The following is a 15,369-nucleotide window of genomic DNA, read 5'->3' as shown; positions in this document are numbered from 1 at the left end:
AGCCATCGCCTAACATTTCATAAGGAGTTATTCCTATCACCTCCTCACGGGAATACCTTGAATAACCAATATCCCTGTTTTAAATGTGTGAAAATCTGAAGTGACACTGTCAAAGGTTTTACTATTTCGTTTAAGATGAGCACGGCATCGGCTGTATCTGTGGATGTAATCTAAAAACCTGGTAAAAAAAATAGGTTTATGGATCTTAATAGTTAGTATATTAGTATCTGTGGATCTGTATATTGTTCTTCATACTTCAAATTCAAATTCTCAAACTTTCTTTTTCAATTTTCAAAGTTAAATTTATCTTACTTTTGTTTCTATTAATTATCATTTATCATTATTTATAATGAGTTAGCGTATCATATATAAGCACTTTCTTTTCCCTTCTTACGCTTTTCTAATTTATATTATTAACATTGTCATTATTTTGTTAAAGTAATGTCAAATACTGTTGGTATTAAAAATAAAGTTTTAAAACTACAGAGTTCACAAATAGCACGAAATGGGACCCACAAAAAAGATAAAAAGGATAGAGGAGATCAATTTTCCTGTTCAGACGATCAAGAAAGTACGTATTTTTTGGTTTTTATTTTGGTAAAATTTGTTTATAAGTAAATAGGTTATAAATTAGTAACTTACTTAAGTGTTTGTATAATATTTAAGTTTATTGTAAATTTTAATATCCCTATTTCAGATCAACAAATAAACGAATTGGTACAAAAGCTACCAAAATTAAATAGTATATTTGAAGTTCACCGCAAAATAGGGGAAGGGACTTTCAGTTCTGTTTACCTTGGCTCACTGCGGCAACATGCCAATCTACCAGATGGACAAAAGCGTTTGTTTGCTATAAAACACTTAGTTCCTACAGCTCATCCGGCTAGGGTTGAACATGAACTCAAATGCCTACAAGACATGGGGTAAGTTTCTTTATAAAATTTTCTATCACAATGCATTTAAGTCCATTTTTCTAATAACACTACTCAATTCGCATGTACCAGTATATAAAAGAAGATTGTATTACATCATTTATCAACATCTATTTTGAGAGAGTTGTAAGATTTTTAAAATCAACTTGAATGTTACTAGGTTTTTTTACCCTATTAAGGGTATAATTATGTCACAAATAATGTTTAAATATGATTTAGGTTCCATTATTGCCAAATTCTCAAAATTTACTCTGTATTTAATTATTAATTTCTTAGATATACTATTTTAAAGCCATTCCTATTTATCATCCCACACAGTCATTATTACTATTTTGTTTATTTGTAATAGTTAATAGTGTATCTTGTGTTTTTTGTTGGTATATCGGGACCTACCTCTTAGTTAGATGTACTAATATAGGTAAGTCATTGAAGTTAAATTTATATTGTCGCTCTAAGTAAATAAATAAAACTTGCCAGTGCAGTGTTATGGTGCTATAAATCCCACATGGTTTTTTTGTTGATAGAAGTAGTAGTAATAATTATTATTTAGGAACTTATTATTGATATAAACAATATGAAGCTTGAAGCTGCCCATCTATATTTTGGAATACATATTCTATTAATTCTAAAATCTTTCATCTTTATCAGTTATATGCAGTTAAAAGAGGCTGGTCTCAAATTATGACATATTTTTGCTTTTCAGTGGCAGGCACAATGTGATAGGTGTGGAATTATGTTTAAGGCAATTAGACACTATTGTTTTTATTATGCCATACATACCTCATAGAAAATTTGCAGTAAGTATCCTTAGTTTGATAAAAAACCCACAACTTTAAATTATTTATATAATATATACAATAATAATTGTGTTTACTTTACCCAAGTGCACTACCCACATGAAATCATCTTTCAAAATACCTTTAAATACATTACTTACATTACGTACATTTATAAATACTTTGTAGTATTGGAAGTTATGGAAATGATGTTATATGAATTACTTAGGGCTTTTCCCAGGAAAGCAAGTATTTCCCAAAATGAGGTTGGATAAATATAAATGGTATTATATGTTGTGATTTGCTAACAATATATAATGTACAAATTACAAAAAATATTTCAATATATTTTATTAAATATAAAAAGTGTGATATTATTAATAAATTTTAAGCAACTCCTAATTAAATTTTAAGGAATATATGGATGATATGGACAGAGAGGAGGTGTCTCGTTACTTGCATGCATTGCTGATAGCCCTTAGACATGTACACTCCTTTGGTGTCATCCATCGGGATGTTAAGCCTAGCAACTTTCTCTATGACCGGGAGCGCAGGAGGTATGTTTAACCAATCACCTAATATTTACATATTAATAAGACAATTTAGGCAGAATCTCTGTTGGAAAAATAATAACCATGCATAATAGATATCAGCTTTTTGTATTCACTAAGATATGATAAAATATGTTGAACATAAATAAACATGTATTGTTTGAAGTGTTATAAAGCTTTAACGTTTTTTAACTTGGTAGGAAAGTCTATTAATATATATGGCATTGTAATTTTTGCTTGATGTGAATTACAGGTATCTGCTAGTGGACTTTGGTCTTGCGCAGCGCGTGGTAACCACTGAGCCTCCACCTGCCCATAGCAATGGATCCGCAAAGCGACCGCGGGAAGAGGTTAGTCCTTTGCATAATATAATTTATACCATACATATTTTCAAACAACGATTTGTTTTATTCTTATAAATGTGGTCTCTATTGTCTTAATTTTTTGTAAAGCTAGTTATTGTTGTATTAGCATAAAGGTTCTTAAATAATTCAAGATGTTTCCCATGCTTTAAGATTTAGTTTAATTCTTATACTGTGCAATTCCGGTAGGAGTGTGATTCGTCGCCAGGAGCCAAACGTGTGGCATTGGACTTGTCGCTGCGCGGACGACATGTTTCGGTACCACGTCGCGGTGACACAATCAAACAAACACCGCTTAAACACGTCACAAAGGTTGGTCACACACATAGCTCTGTTTATCATTATTAAATTTAAACCCTATGATGGAGTGGTTTTTAAAGAGATAAACTGTTTCAAATGAAATTAATCAAGGTTTTTACTCCCAGAACACTTATATTTCTGTCTCTTTCTATCATATTCTAAACAGAATCTGACAGAAAGAGACGAATTAGTACTTTATTCTGCACACTATTCTTCCTCTGACTATCATATCTTTTTCAGGTCTCAGGCTTAAACGTAAGCTGCGCTTGTGCGGGTTTGGGTGGGGTCTGCACAGGGTGTGGTCGAAGGCCAACGGCTCGGGCTCCAAGGGCGGGAACGCAGGGTTTCAGGCCCCCAGAGGTGCTCCTCAAAAGCCCCTTGCAGGGAACAGCCGTCGACGTCTGGGCTGCTGGGGTCGTACTCACCTCACTCCTTACCACCAGGTAGGCTTGCTAACATGTACAATGTGATCTAAAGAAAAATAACATCGACTGTATTTCTTGTGTGTGTTGTCATTGCTTCTCATTAGAATATTTTTTTATTAAGTTTACTTAAGACTAAGTTCAACTAAATAAAATAAACAATATCATAATTGTATATTGAATTCAAGGTTTCATTGCCGTGTAAGGCTTTAGTTTCAGAGATGATGCAATAAAGCAATCTTGTCTATGGTCAGGATTTATTTCTTTCGGCCTTTCCTTATTATAAAATGTGATTTTCCACTATAAAGATTTGTAACCATTGTAACAAACACGATACTAAACATTTGATATATCTATCATAATGATTCTGCGTAGATAGGCTTTCTTTTATAGGACGCAAAACACTATTTCATCATATCTTTAATGACATACATAAAGAAAACGAATAATATTTGGTGTATGTGTTATGTAAGCTATTAGCAATCGTAAACTTTGATGATCATATAGATATAATACAAGCGGAATATGGTGTGTGCAGGTATCCATTCTTTCGAGCTACAGATGATGTGTCTGCGCTGGCCGAACTTGTGGACTTGCTGGGTTCCGCCGCCGTACATCGTGTCGCGGCCTCTCTTCGTATGTATACGTACCTATCTTGTTTAACAAATAATTAACAGGATCCATATATAGCGAGTCGATACAAATAGCTTTAAATTATCGTTAAATACTTAATACTTTTTATTAAGGTGTATTTTGGACAAATATTTACCGTACAGTGTATATGTTACTGGGTTATGAAGCAATACAATTAAACTATAATAAATAACTAATACATTGTGTATTAGGTCTGGTCTATAAGCTACTGATTACAACTAACTGCAGGAACATTGTTGTCCAGTCAAGTACAGTATAGGGTTATCTACAATTAAACTATAATCCTTAAAAGACTTGCTACATTTTAGAATAGTTTTATTTTATTTTTTTCCACCAGGATGGTGCAGGCGTTCTAGATATTCAAAAACATATCAATTGGTGGGAAGGTAAAACGCTAGACGAAACATTTCGTTCGATTGTGAATGGACTAACGGTCGTAGTAACGTATTGTACTAGAAATGCCGTTGAAAAGCGTACAATCGTTTCGTCTTTTGTTTTACATTCTCACCACCACAATGTCGTTAGGTCGCCGCGTGGTAATGTCAGGCAATCGCACGGGCATCTGCCTTCGCAAGTTGGCGCAGCGTCTACGTAACCCAGCTCCCCCTCCGTGCCCTTACCCCGCGTGTCTCCGTTGCCGTCTTCCCGCCCCGCAGTGTCTCTGCCTCACCACAGATACGCAGGTATAAATATGGTTTTAATAGTTCATTAATTAAATACCTAAATTGTATTGTTTTTGTATTAGGGAGCGTTCAAGTATTACGTAACGCAATTTTTGGAGATTATTGACCCCCCCCCCCCCCCCCATGTAACTGGCCGTAACGTTTTTCAGTACCCAAGTACAGTACTGTACTCGAGTATAGTAAAACGTTTCGTGACCACCTAGTGACTCTTGAGTTAATATTATGTGGTGTAAGTCGAAAATAATATTAACAATAACGCGTAATTCAATCCCCGCCCCGCATCGTAACGTTTTACAAAAGGACCCCCTCCCCTCCCAAAACTCGTTACGTAATACTTGAACGCTCACTTATCTAAAGATCAAAATATAAAAAAATATATTTACATCTTTAAAAACGATTTATTTTATTTACAGATCATGTTTAACATGCGGATATATATTTTTATGTGCGTCTTTTAATAATATCAACATTGTCATACATATTGCAATTCAATTTTATTATACCGTCTTCGAGTTTACGCACGTTGTGTATAGTCTGGGTTTTAAATTTTTGGTTAATAGGCGCAGGAAGATGAACATGCTTTAAAACAATTTATTTTATGTTACGGGATTTTAAACAAAAAATTTATTGTGTTCACATAATATACAAATTTTATAAGGTAGGCAAGTATAAAACTTCTTTCAAGGAAAGAAAGTATATAATTGCAAACCAAAGCAATTGATAGTGTTAATTCGGCGGCATTTTTACCGACATCATAGGTTCTAATTATATTATCAAATATTTATCTGTCAACTTGATGTGACTGACAGTCACTTATGAATAACAACTAGCATCTATATTCTTATAACATATATCTATTTGTACAGGAGCGCAACCTGGAAACGATAGTAGTGGATGACCTTCCGGAGGCAGCTTTTAATCTAGCAGCGCGGCTGTTGGACCCCGACCCTCGTACGCGCATTACGGCTGACCAGGCGTTAAGGCATCCTTTCTTAGCGCATCTGCCCCACTGACCACCAAGCCATAGATAATGGAGGAAATAATGAGAGCCGACAGAGTAAGGTCGGTAAACAAAAATAGGAACCAAAATTAAATCTAGTTTTAATACATGTGAAACCATTTTTGCCTATGAAGTTTGACAGTGCACTATTGGATATTTTAATAGTATTCCAATTATGACCAATAATGGCCACTTTTATGTGCCAAATTTTAGGTTTTTACCTACTAGTACATGATGTAGTTTTAATTATTTATATATTTTTATAAATGTCGCCTTACTTCAATCCCTGTCTCAAGTCGAATTTGCAGGTTGTGATTGTTAAGAACTTTAGCCAAAATAGGTTTGCGTTTGGTTGTATGTTTCCTCCATGAGTCATTGACGCTAAAGTTGATGTATTTTTCTTACCAACTTAATTCTTGTTACCATTAGGAGGCCAAATCACCCAATATTACCTCATTATTTATTTAAATGCGCACAAATGGTGTTCTTTTTACTTTGACTTGTCAATTTTTATTTTAAAGCTTTAACTTTATGGAAATCATACTGAACACATTGTAGTGATTTAAAAACAACCATTTAATAAATTGCTTTTACCATTTTTTTGTAATAGAGATCTCAGATTAATTTTAAGGTTTCAATTCAAATCTCTTGAAGTTAGTTATTTGTGGAATTTTGGACTATTATAGTAAATTTGTTAATTTTCCAAGAAAATTAAATTGATATATGTACAATGAAGGCAAAATTAATATTTGGAATACCTGCTTAGAATTGATAAGTAACATGTCTTCCTCAACAGTGTTCATTAGCTGTTAATAAGTGCCTTGCACATGAATTGTTGTGCCTTGTTAAAATAAATATTTTAAATGATGAGGGTCTTTTATTTTAAATGTTTGTGCCACAGGTCTGGTTTTGGAATATGTTACCTATTTGATAACTTTTTGTATTTTAAGAGTTAAAAACAGTTACTATATATGGGTTAGCAGACTTAGGTAAAAAAAAAACTAACAGGTCACAGGGAGTATTTTAGTGAATAATAAAATAGAAGCATTACAATGAATTGAATCATAATATTAATATATAATAAGGGTGGCGTGAGAAGAACTTTTAAAGCAATCAGCATTTTTTCCAACAATAAGTCATCTGAATCTACATATTTTCAAATTTTGTTTAACAAAAAACACACTACATCCCCAATTCTCATTGAAACCTGGCATGAAGATTAGTTAAATAAACAATTTAGTCAGTTATTCATTCAGTTACCCTACATATTATTCAAATTGCTTAAACAATGCACTTATTCTATATTACTTTATAAGTTCTTCCAAAAGTTGGGATTATTCTGCAAGCGCCTCTCGAAGTTCTGGTACCATGTATGTAGAGTATTTAGTGGTATGTAGGAGACACCCGGAGTGGGGGTCATTTGATCTTGTGTTACAGAAAAAGATGCTACAAAGTTCACTAAGTTTTCCAGCATCTTCTGTGCAAATGTCACGTAGTTGTTTGTTTGTTGTTCCTAAAAAAAGTTAAAAGTTATTACAGTTAGTTTCTGGAAGAATACAATATCCTAAGTGAAATATTACAATGAAAGAAAATGTATAATATATAAGAGAAGTCAATTTTACAAACTTACTAGAACAGGTTCCAACATTTGAGCATTTACTTCTGGTTCAATGGAGATCCCTATTTGAGCATTGTGACAGATTTGCTGCTGGCCAAATGCATTTATAAATTTGTTTTCAGCTGTAAAAGAATTTATAATTTATTGTTAGATGTGATTGGCATGTAGTTATTATTATATTATAGATTTAAAAAAATAGGATTTACATACTTGATAATTCATGAAGCTTTTTTAAATTCTGAATTTTGAATATAGCCGAAGGTTTAGCATTTGAGATATGTCCGAGCGGCTGCCAATTCGGAGGCGCATTGGGATCAGGCCAGCTCCAGTAGACGATTGCAACTGAGCCGGCAGGTAACGGCGTCGAGCCCGTCAAAAACACTACCGCATGGTTGATAGAATCAACATCTAGAATTGTCGTGACGAGACTCGTCTCTGAGACCAGTGTAAAATCTGTCTGCACCTAGGACATTTAAACTCCAGAATAAATACAAACATGTAAACAAACATCATTAGTCCCGAATTTTCTATGAATTTACATACCAATCGCCCGGATACTATCAATCCGAAAACATTTGACATTTTCCAGTAGTAACTTATCTGTTTACAACTTATAAATACTTGAGCTTACATAAATAAAAATAAGTTTAGAAACATCTTTCTATGCTCTAGGTTTTCTAGAAAGAACTTCAAATTTGATATGTATGCCGCGGTCACAGCCCACAGATTTTTGCTTTGAGTGCCACTAACATTGTCACTGTCAAAGCATATATTGATTATTGACTGAATAACCAGACACAATATACAAAAATCAGAATATATCATCATAGTTCATAGAGTCAACACTTGATATTGTAGCACACTAGCGCTACCTAGAGATAGTTGTTTATTTTTTTATTTATTAAGAAAGATTTACAGCTTATTACCAACTTACTAAATACAATGTTCTTTTACGCCATTAAATAAATCTTTACAAATAGTTAAGTACTAATAACATTAACTGGATTGGTAACAATAAAATTATTTTATTCAACTATATAAATATATATGTGCTGACTAAAACACGCGTCTCAAGAAATTCAAATTGCCATCGACCATATTGATTACTTTTGTTCACACTAAAATTCTTCTTATAGTGCCATCTCCTTACGAAGGTTGGCGATCATCATGGCTATTTTAATCTTGGATGCCGCGCTTCTAAACAATGACTTGGTGCTTTGACCAAACCATTGTCTCAAGTTTTTCAACCAGGACGTGCGTCTGCGGCTAGGTCTCCTTCTACCTGCCACTTTGCCTTGTATGATTAGTTGAAGGAGCTCATATTTTTTGGAGTTGCGTAAAACGTGTCCGAAATACTCATTGTTCTTCTGCATTCTGTCCAGCACGGTTGTATTTCGGATTCGGTCTGTCCAAGATATTTTAAGCATACGTCGATAAACCCAGATCTCAAACGCTTCCAGTTTTTTGAACATAGTCTCTGTCAGCGTCCAAGATTCTACGCCGTAGAGCAGCACAGAGAAGACGTAACATCGCGCAATGCGAGTTCTAAGCTGTAAATTTAGGCGCTTGTCACAAAGTACTTTTTTTAGTTTTGAAAAGGCGTTCCGAGCTAGTTCAATTCTGCAGCGGATTTCGATGCTATAGTCACCCTTTTCATCAATCACTATGCCTGGATATCGTATTTTCGAGACACGTTCCAAGGTCTGATTGTTGCGTGAAAAGCTCCGGTGTTCGGCTTATTGTCATATATTTTGACCGCATTGATGCTAATACCAAATTCAGAACTCACGGCGGCAACTGAATTGACTAGATTCTGTAGACCATCGAGGCTCTCTGCGATTAAGATCGTGTCATCAGCGTATCTCAAGTTATTCAGCAGTTTGCCATTAATTGCTATGCCATGTTGACAATTATCTAGGGCTTCTGAAAATATTGCATCGGCATACAAGTTAAATAGCAAAGGTGATAAAATGCAACCTTGACGCACACCTCTCTGAATGTCGATATATGAAGAATGTTTGCTGTTTACCCTTATATTAGCACTTTGCTTCCAATATAGGTTCTTAATGAAACAGGAATCTTTATAATTTAAGCCAATTCTCTGGAGTATTTTCATCATTTTACCATGTCGTACATTATCAAAAGCCTTCTCATAATCGACAAAACAGACGAACACTCAATACAGATCACACAAAAATAACCAAAGTTTATTAAAAAGGTTAGAAAAATTATAATTGGAGCAAGTTTTTTTTTCTTCATAGTTTTCCTCTTTTTTTAGTTGCTGAAATATATGTTCATTTATAGGCCTGGTTTCAATAAGCTCGTACTATTAATGCCAGGCAGGCAAAAGAAGAACGTTATAAAGCCTCTCTCAGACTTCTCATGGCTTAGTGCCATAATTCTTCTTCTTTGAATCTACTCAGACACCTTACAAATTATTTTATTTTAATTCCATATCATTATTCTATCTTTACAGTAATTACTAATTCGATAGAACCTAGATAAAAAACATAAAAAATTTTTTTGAGTAATAATACTTAAATTATCAGATTTTTGAAATTATAAATTCTAATTGTGAGATAATATTTCTTACTTAGTATTTTTAACATAAATGTTTGATCTGTTCGGTATTAAGTACAACTGTAGTCTCATAAAGTGCTATTTATTGAAGGTTTGTCATTTATTTTGTCATAACTAAAAATTAAAATTATATTATTTAAGAAAGGTTGGAGACCTAAAATGATGCATAAATCCTAAATATGTAGCTTATCATTTTCCACATACTCGTACATATTACTAAGTTTCATGCTTATGACATTATGACCGCGGAAACAAATTATTAGAGCGATAAGGTTTGAACTTAAATTAATATTTATATATACAAAACTAAATAATATACAAAACTAAATATGAAAATTTTAATATGTAGGTATGTAGTAAACCGATTAATTTATGATTAAACTTAAGTAGACCTTCCACATCTAAATAAACTCTAATAAAATTTTCCAAGGCATTATTAAAAAGTCCAGTCGGGGGCAAATCGTATTCCAAGCTAAAAATGAAAAGGTACAAAGTAAAAGCGTATCTACAATGTCCAGAAATAAAGCCAAGCTGTGAAAATTTTTAGGAAACTTGTGAAACGATATGAAAAGTGAAAACACGGTATTTAAGCTAAGACAACTGACAAGTACAAGGATTAAGGGAATGACATCGGCCACGGGCCATGACAGTTAAAACTACAGAGTACATTGTTAAAACATATAAATTACTTTTTAACCCCCTATTACTGCCATCTACTGCAACCGGTGCTTATTAACGTTATTAAAATTACACACATTTCACACGAGCTCTAGTTTCTAATTAATTGATAATGTCAAATCAAATTTCTATAAGAAATAACAGAAATAAATGAAACAGAATAGAAGTAAAATTACTAATAAAAAATATAAATTATCTGCATTGAACCCACCCGAAAGAATAGACAAACAGCAAAAACTATTTTTTAAATTATTACATTGTAATGCATTACGGCTCACGCGGCACGCCCTTTCGTAACATTCGAAAATATAAATAGCCCTCGAGGTTAAGAATTGATTTGAATACTTTTTTTTAATATAACTCTTACTTGGATTAATTGTCAACTGTCCCATATTGTTCCTCTAGAAATTAGTGTACCATATATCAGGAACTACTGAACGGATTTTGATGAAACTTAAACTGTTCTTTTTAAGTTAGAATATACCTAAAATATATCATTACATCGATTTTGTTGCAAGTCCATGAAATAATAACACAAGTAAAAGACTTATTATTTGTAATAGTAATAATTAAATTTATTAACAAGCAGTTCAAAGTGACTTTAATCACAACTAGTTTTATATAAATAGGTTTACAAGTCACAACATAAATATATTCTATGAAATTAAATTGTTGTTGAAACAATTACAACAAAAATTGTCTGTTACAGTGTTAAGTTTAAATGCATTATCTCAAGAGAGCAAAGGCCAGTAGATAGTAGAAGCAAATTAAATATGATAACAGGCAAATAATAAAATAATTATAAGATAAGATTAGTAGTGTTTGTAAAGCAGGCGCAGAAGGCGCATAGTACATTAATATTCTATAATTCCAATCTCAAATTATCACATCAACAATGTTTTCTCCTTAGTATTGGAGCTACATCTAACAGGTAACAGTTTTAACAGCTTATTTTTTTTTTTCTAGCCCTGTTGGCTGTACTATGTAACTATAAATGAACCAGATATACACATCACTCTTGCCTAGCTACTAATTTATAGTAGTGATAAGAATAAATACTTTTCAATATTAATACTAACATACCTATAGCTTTTAAAACAAGAAAGCATAATTCTATAACTATGGTAAGTAATTATTGATAGATCATTATTGTACTGTTTCATTTGATTTAAAAGATTTACTTAATCCCTCATGTATGGGTAGTCAATTTCTCGCAGGGGGACAAAGGTTTCCTTGATGGACTGTGGACTAGTCCACCTCATGACATAGTTAGGACCACCTGCCTTGTCATTAGTGCCTGACATGCGACCACCACCAAATGGCTGTTGTCCTACTACTGATCCAGTAGATTTATCATTGATATAGAAATTACCAGCTGTCATCTTTAACTCCTCTAATGCTGTTTGCAAGAATTTCTTATCCTTAGCAAATATAGCTCCAGTTAAAGCAAATTTAGTGGAAGATCCCACTAGGGACACTGTCTTCATTACATCCTTATCGTCATACACATACATAGTAAGGACCGGTCCAAAGATTTCTTCAGTCATTAACTTGTCATGAGGATCACTGGTTTCAATGATGGTTGGCTGAATAAAGTATCCTTTGCTGTCATCAAACTCTCCTCCACCAAGTATCTTATTCTTGGGGTTGTTTTTGGCATGTTTGATATAGCCAGAAATTCTTGCAAATGCTTTATCATCAATTACTGCCCCAGTGAATACAGAGAAGTCAGTAGGATCTCCAATTTTAAGTTTTGATCTTTCTTGAAGCAAACCTTCCTTGATAGGTTCATAAAGAGATTTAGGAACATACATTCTTGAGCAAGCTGAACACTTTTGACCATTAAATTCAAATGCTGATCTGATTGTGCCATTTACAACTGATTGTATGTCAGCTGTTGGATGAATGAAGTGATAGTTCTTGCCTCCACACTCTCCAATTAATCGTGGATAGTTGCTATACACATTCAAATTCTTTCCTACCTCATTCCATAGCCAGTTAAATGTTGGAACTGATCCAGTAAAGTTAATTCCAGCTAGCAATGGAGATGCTGTGATTGTGCGTCCAAATGTAGGACCATCAGCAGGTACAAAATTTACTATTCCTGCAGGAAGACCAGCTTCCCTCATTATGTTGAAAATCCGCCAGTTTGATAGCAGGGCTGTGTCAGAAGGTTTCCATAAGACACCATTACCCATAAGAGCTGGGGTGTAAGCCAAGTTGCCCCCAATAGCAGTAAAGTTAAATGGGCTAATAGCAGCAATAAAACCATCCAGGCCTCTGAATCTGAGTGAGTTAAGTGTTACTGATGGGTCTTCAGATATTGGCTGATACTTAGCATTTTCCTTTAAAAAGAAAACATTGAACCGAAAGAAATCAATAAGCTCAGCTGCCGAATCTATTTCAGCTTGTACAACAGATTTAGACTGGCCAAGCATTGTTGCAGCATTGAGTTTTTGGCGGTGCTCACCAGCCATTAGGTCTGCAGCACGCTGCCAGATTTGTACCCGTTCGTGAAGAGGAGTACGATCCCAGCGACGCTGCGCTTCGGCAGACACACTGATCGCCTTTTGAATTGTCTTCTCGCTAGCATAATAGTACTTGGCGATGGACCGAGAGTGGTTGTGAGGCATGACCTGGTGGCGAGGTTCACCCTCTTTAATGTACTCATCGCCAATGACGATAGGCACCTCCTCGGTGACAGCAGCCGTGCGTTTCAGCTCGCTAGTGAGCTCGTCACGCTCGCGGCTTCCAGCGAGATATCCAAGCACGGGCTCATTAACCACACCAAAGTCTTGAAACTTTGAAAGCTCCACGACGCTCGAGGCAGAGCGCTCTAGCGAACGCGCTCGAAGAAAGCTCCTCGTACACAACGCAGACATCATTTTGGACTACTTGGGTTCTATGCAGTAAACAGCTAAAATACTTTTACAAGATACTGATAAGATAATCAATGTCGAGTTCGAGATTCGTACGGAAACTCGTGACAGAAGGTCGTTCTCGTAACGTGTTACGTAAAGTCCGGCGGGTGACCGCAGAGGATGCGAGTAATGGATTTGTTACGGAAAAAAACGTAATTGGCAACAACCAACACCGCGACACTGAAAGGTTGACCTTCACTATTTCACATTTTGTCGCAAATACAGTAGATTAAAATATAGAAAGACGTCAAGTTGCCAAGTAAGAAATTTTCACAACCCGAATTTAAGTATTGATGTGTTGGGATTTTTTATTTTTGTCTCAGTCTTATATTGCAATGACAGCTGACACAACAAATAAGAACTATAGATTTTAGTATTTTTTTAAATGAATCTCTTTTAGATAACTTAAACTAAATCAAACAATATATACTGATCATCGTCATTATTTAAATCATTATATGCAGATATGGGTATTACTAATGTACAATGTTTGGAAACCTTAACTGGCAACCCTACACTACAATTAATGATTTTTGACTAACTTCTTGCGACCACAAATTTTAATCACAGATGACGGAAGACTCACTGAATGTAATAAATAAACTTATAACGACCCTAACTGGTAATTAATACATTTTTAGTCCAGTTAAGAAAAAATTAATTTTTGAGTTTATCAATTAAAAACCATACCCTAATATTTTTTGATATTTATTAGTCTAAAATCTAAATCATTAATTTATTTTTTAAAAACCCCTAACTACGTAAGTGTATATATCATGTTAAGTGTTTTGGGTTTGAATTTTGTTAAAAAATTTGTAAAACAGAATTTGAGTACATAGTGATTCTAGATTTCACTGATGTTACAGGTTGAATATTTTTTTTAATATCATACAGATGGTGTTATATAAGTAGAAAAAATACAGATTCCATTCACCTGTATTAATTTAGTAAGCACCAATGCACGTTATAAATTAGCGGTGGTGTGCCCACTATTTAGTTGCGATGAGTAATGATAAAACTATGATATCTTCTTAAATATTCATTGAAGTTTTTTTTTTTTTTTTTTATAAAACAGGGGGCAAACGGGCAGGAGGCTCACCTGATGTTAAGTGATACCGCCGCCCATGGACACTCTCAATGCCAGAGGGCTCGCGAGTGCGTTGCCGGCCTTTCAGGAATCGGTACGCTCTTTTCTTGAAGGACCCTAAGTCGAATTGGTTCGGAAATACCTCAATGGGCAGCTGGTTCCACAAAGTGGTGGTGCGCGGCAAAAACTGCCTTGAAAAACGCTCAGTTGTGGAACGGCGGACGTCGAGGTGATACGGGTGGAATTTCGTACTCTGCCTCGACGTCCGATGACGAAACTCAGCTGCAGGTATTAATCCGAACAACTCCTCTGAACACTCTCCATGGTAAATGCGGTAGAAGATGCAGAGAGACCCCACATCTCTACGCAACGCCAAAGGATCAAGCCGCTCGGAAAGGGATTGGTCGTCGACGATTCGAACCGCTCTGCGTTGAATACGGTCAAGTGGAAGGAGCTGGTACTGGGGAGCCCCCGCCCAGAGGTGAGAGCAGTACTCCATGTGGGGCCGAATTTGCGCTTTATATAGTTGCATGCGGTGGCCCGGAGTGAAGTACCGTCTCGCCTTGCTGAGCACACCAAGCTTTTTGGAGGCTAATTTAGCCTTTCCCTCCAAGTGACCGCGAAACTGAACGTCGTTCGATATGTCAACGCCAAGTATTCCAATGCTGGCTGTGGCTTTAAGAAGAGTGTTTTCGAAAAGAGGAGTAGCGACAAAGGGTGTTTTTTTAGCGGAAAACGCGCAAACTTGTGTCTTCTTGGGGTTAAATTGGACTAGGTTTAGTCTGCCCCAGTCTGAGACTCCACG

General features: G+C 34.9%; 3 protein-coding genes across 3 annotated transcripts; 1 reads left to right on the top strand and 2 right to left on the bottom strand.

Annotated features, from left to right (window-relative positions):
- The first annotated feature begins 246 nt into the window (after positions 1-246).
- Positions 247-6,548, top strand: LOC125063771 (cell division cycle 7-related protein kinase-like). Its single transcript, XM_047670376.1, has 10 exons — positions 247-571; positions 698-923; positions 1,636-1,729; positions 2,123-2,265; positions 2,513-2,609; positions 2,811-2,933; positions 3,162-3,364; positions 3,882-3,979; positions 4,523-4,680; positions 5,547-6,548. Exons 1-10 carry the CDS (start codon positions 442-444, stop codon positions 5,691-5,693), a joined length of 1,419 nt encoding a protein of 472 aa, XP_047526332.1. The 5' UTR covers positions 247-441; the 3' UTR covers positions 5,694-6,548.
- A 141-nt stretch (positions 6,549-6,689) lies between these two features.
- On the bottom strand, positions 6,690-8,036 carry LOC125063772 (protein OPI10 homolog). Its single transcript, XM_047670378.1, has 4 exons — positions 7,842-8,036; positions 7,509-7,761; positions 7,311-7,420; positions 6,690-7,193 (listed from the first exon to the last, which is right to left on the bottom strand). Exons 1-4 carry the CDS (start codon positions 7,878-7,880, stop codon positions 6,990-6,992), a joined length of 606 nt encoding a protein of 201 aa, XP_047526334.1. The 5' UTR covers positions 7,881-8,036; the 3' UTR covers positions 6,690-6,989.
- Positions 8,037-11,095: 3,059 nt separating this feature from the next.
- LOC125063339 (delta-1-pyrroline-5-carboxylate dehydrogenase, mitochondrial) lies at positions 11,096-13,826 on the bottom strand. The gene has a single exon (XM_047669743.1). The coding sequence runs from the start codon at positions 13,439-13,441 to the stop codon at positions 11,738-11,740; it is 1,704 nt and encodes a 567-aa protein (XP_047525699.1). The 5' UTR covers positions 13,442-13,826; the 3' UTR covers positions 11,096-11,737.
- Positions 13,827-15,369: the final 1,543 nt, after the last annotated feature.

This window comes from Pieris napi, chromosome 3 (assembly GCF_905475465.1).
Source record: "Pieris napi chromosome 3, ilPieNapi1.2, whole genome shotgun sequence".
Taxonomy (NCBI): Eukaryota; Metazoa; Arthropoda; class Insecta; order Lepidoptera; family Pieridae; genus Pieris; species Pieris napi.
This window is presented reverse-complemented; position numbering and strand designations above follow the sequence as displayed.

What these genes read in the sequence shown, in the direction of transcription:
- LOC125063771 (XM_047670376.1), top strand. Translation starts at nt 442, where the DNA reads ATGTCAAATACTGTTGGTATTAAAAATAAAGTTTTAAAACTACAGAGT. An exon ending in TATGACCGGGAGCGCAGGAG is followed by an intron (nt 2,266 to 2,512) that starts GTATGTTTAACC and finishes TGTGAATTACAG; the next exon opens with GTATCTGCTAGTGGACTTTG. An exon ending in CGCTTAAACACGTCACAAAG is followed by an intron (nt 2,934 to 3,161) that starts GTTGGTCACACA and finishes TATCTTTTTCAG; the next exon opens with GTCTCAGGCTTAAACGTAAG.
- LOC125063772 (XM_047670378.1), bottom strand. Translation starts at nt 7,880, where the DNA reads ATGTCAAATGTTTTCGGATTGATAGTATCCGGGCGATTG. An exon ending in TGATAGTATCCGGGCGATTG is followed by an intron (nt 7,762 to 7,841) that starts GTATGTAAATTC and finishes TAAATGTCCTAG; the next exon opens with GTGCAGACAGATTTTACACT. An exon ending in AAAGCTTCATGAATTATCAA is followed by an intron (nt 7,421 to 7,508) that starts GTATGTAAATCC and finishes ATTCTTTTACAG; the next exon opens with CTGAAAACAAATTTATAAAT.
- LOC125063339 (XM_047669743.1), bottom strand. Translation starts at nt 13,441, where the DNA reads ATGATGTCTGCGTTGTGTACGAGGAGCTTTCTTCGAGCGCGTTCGCTA.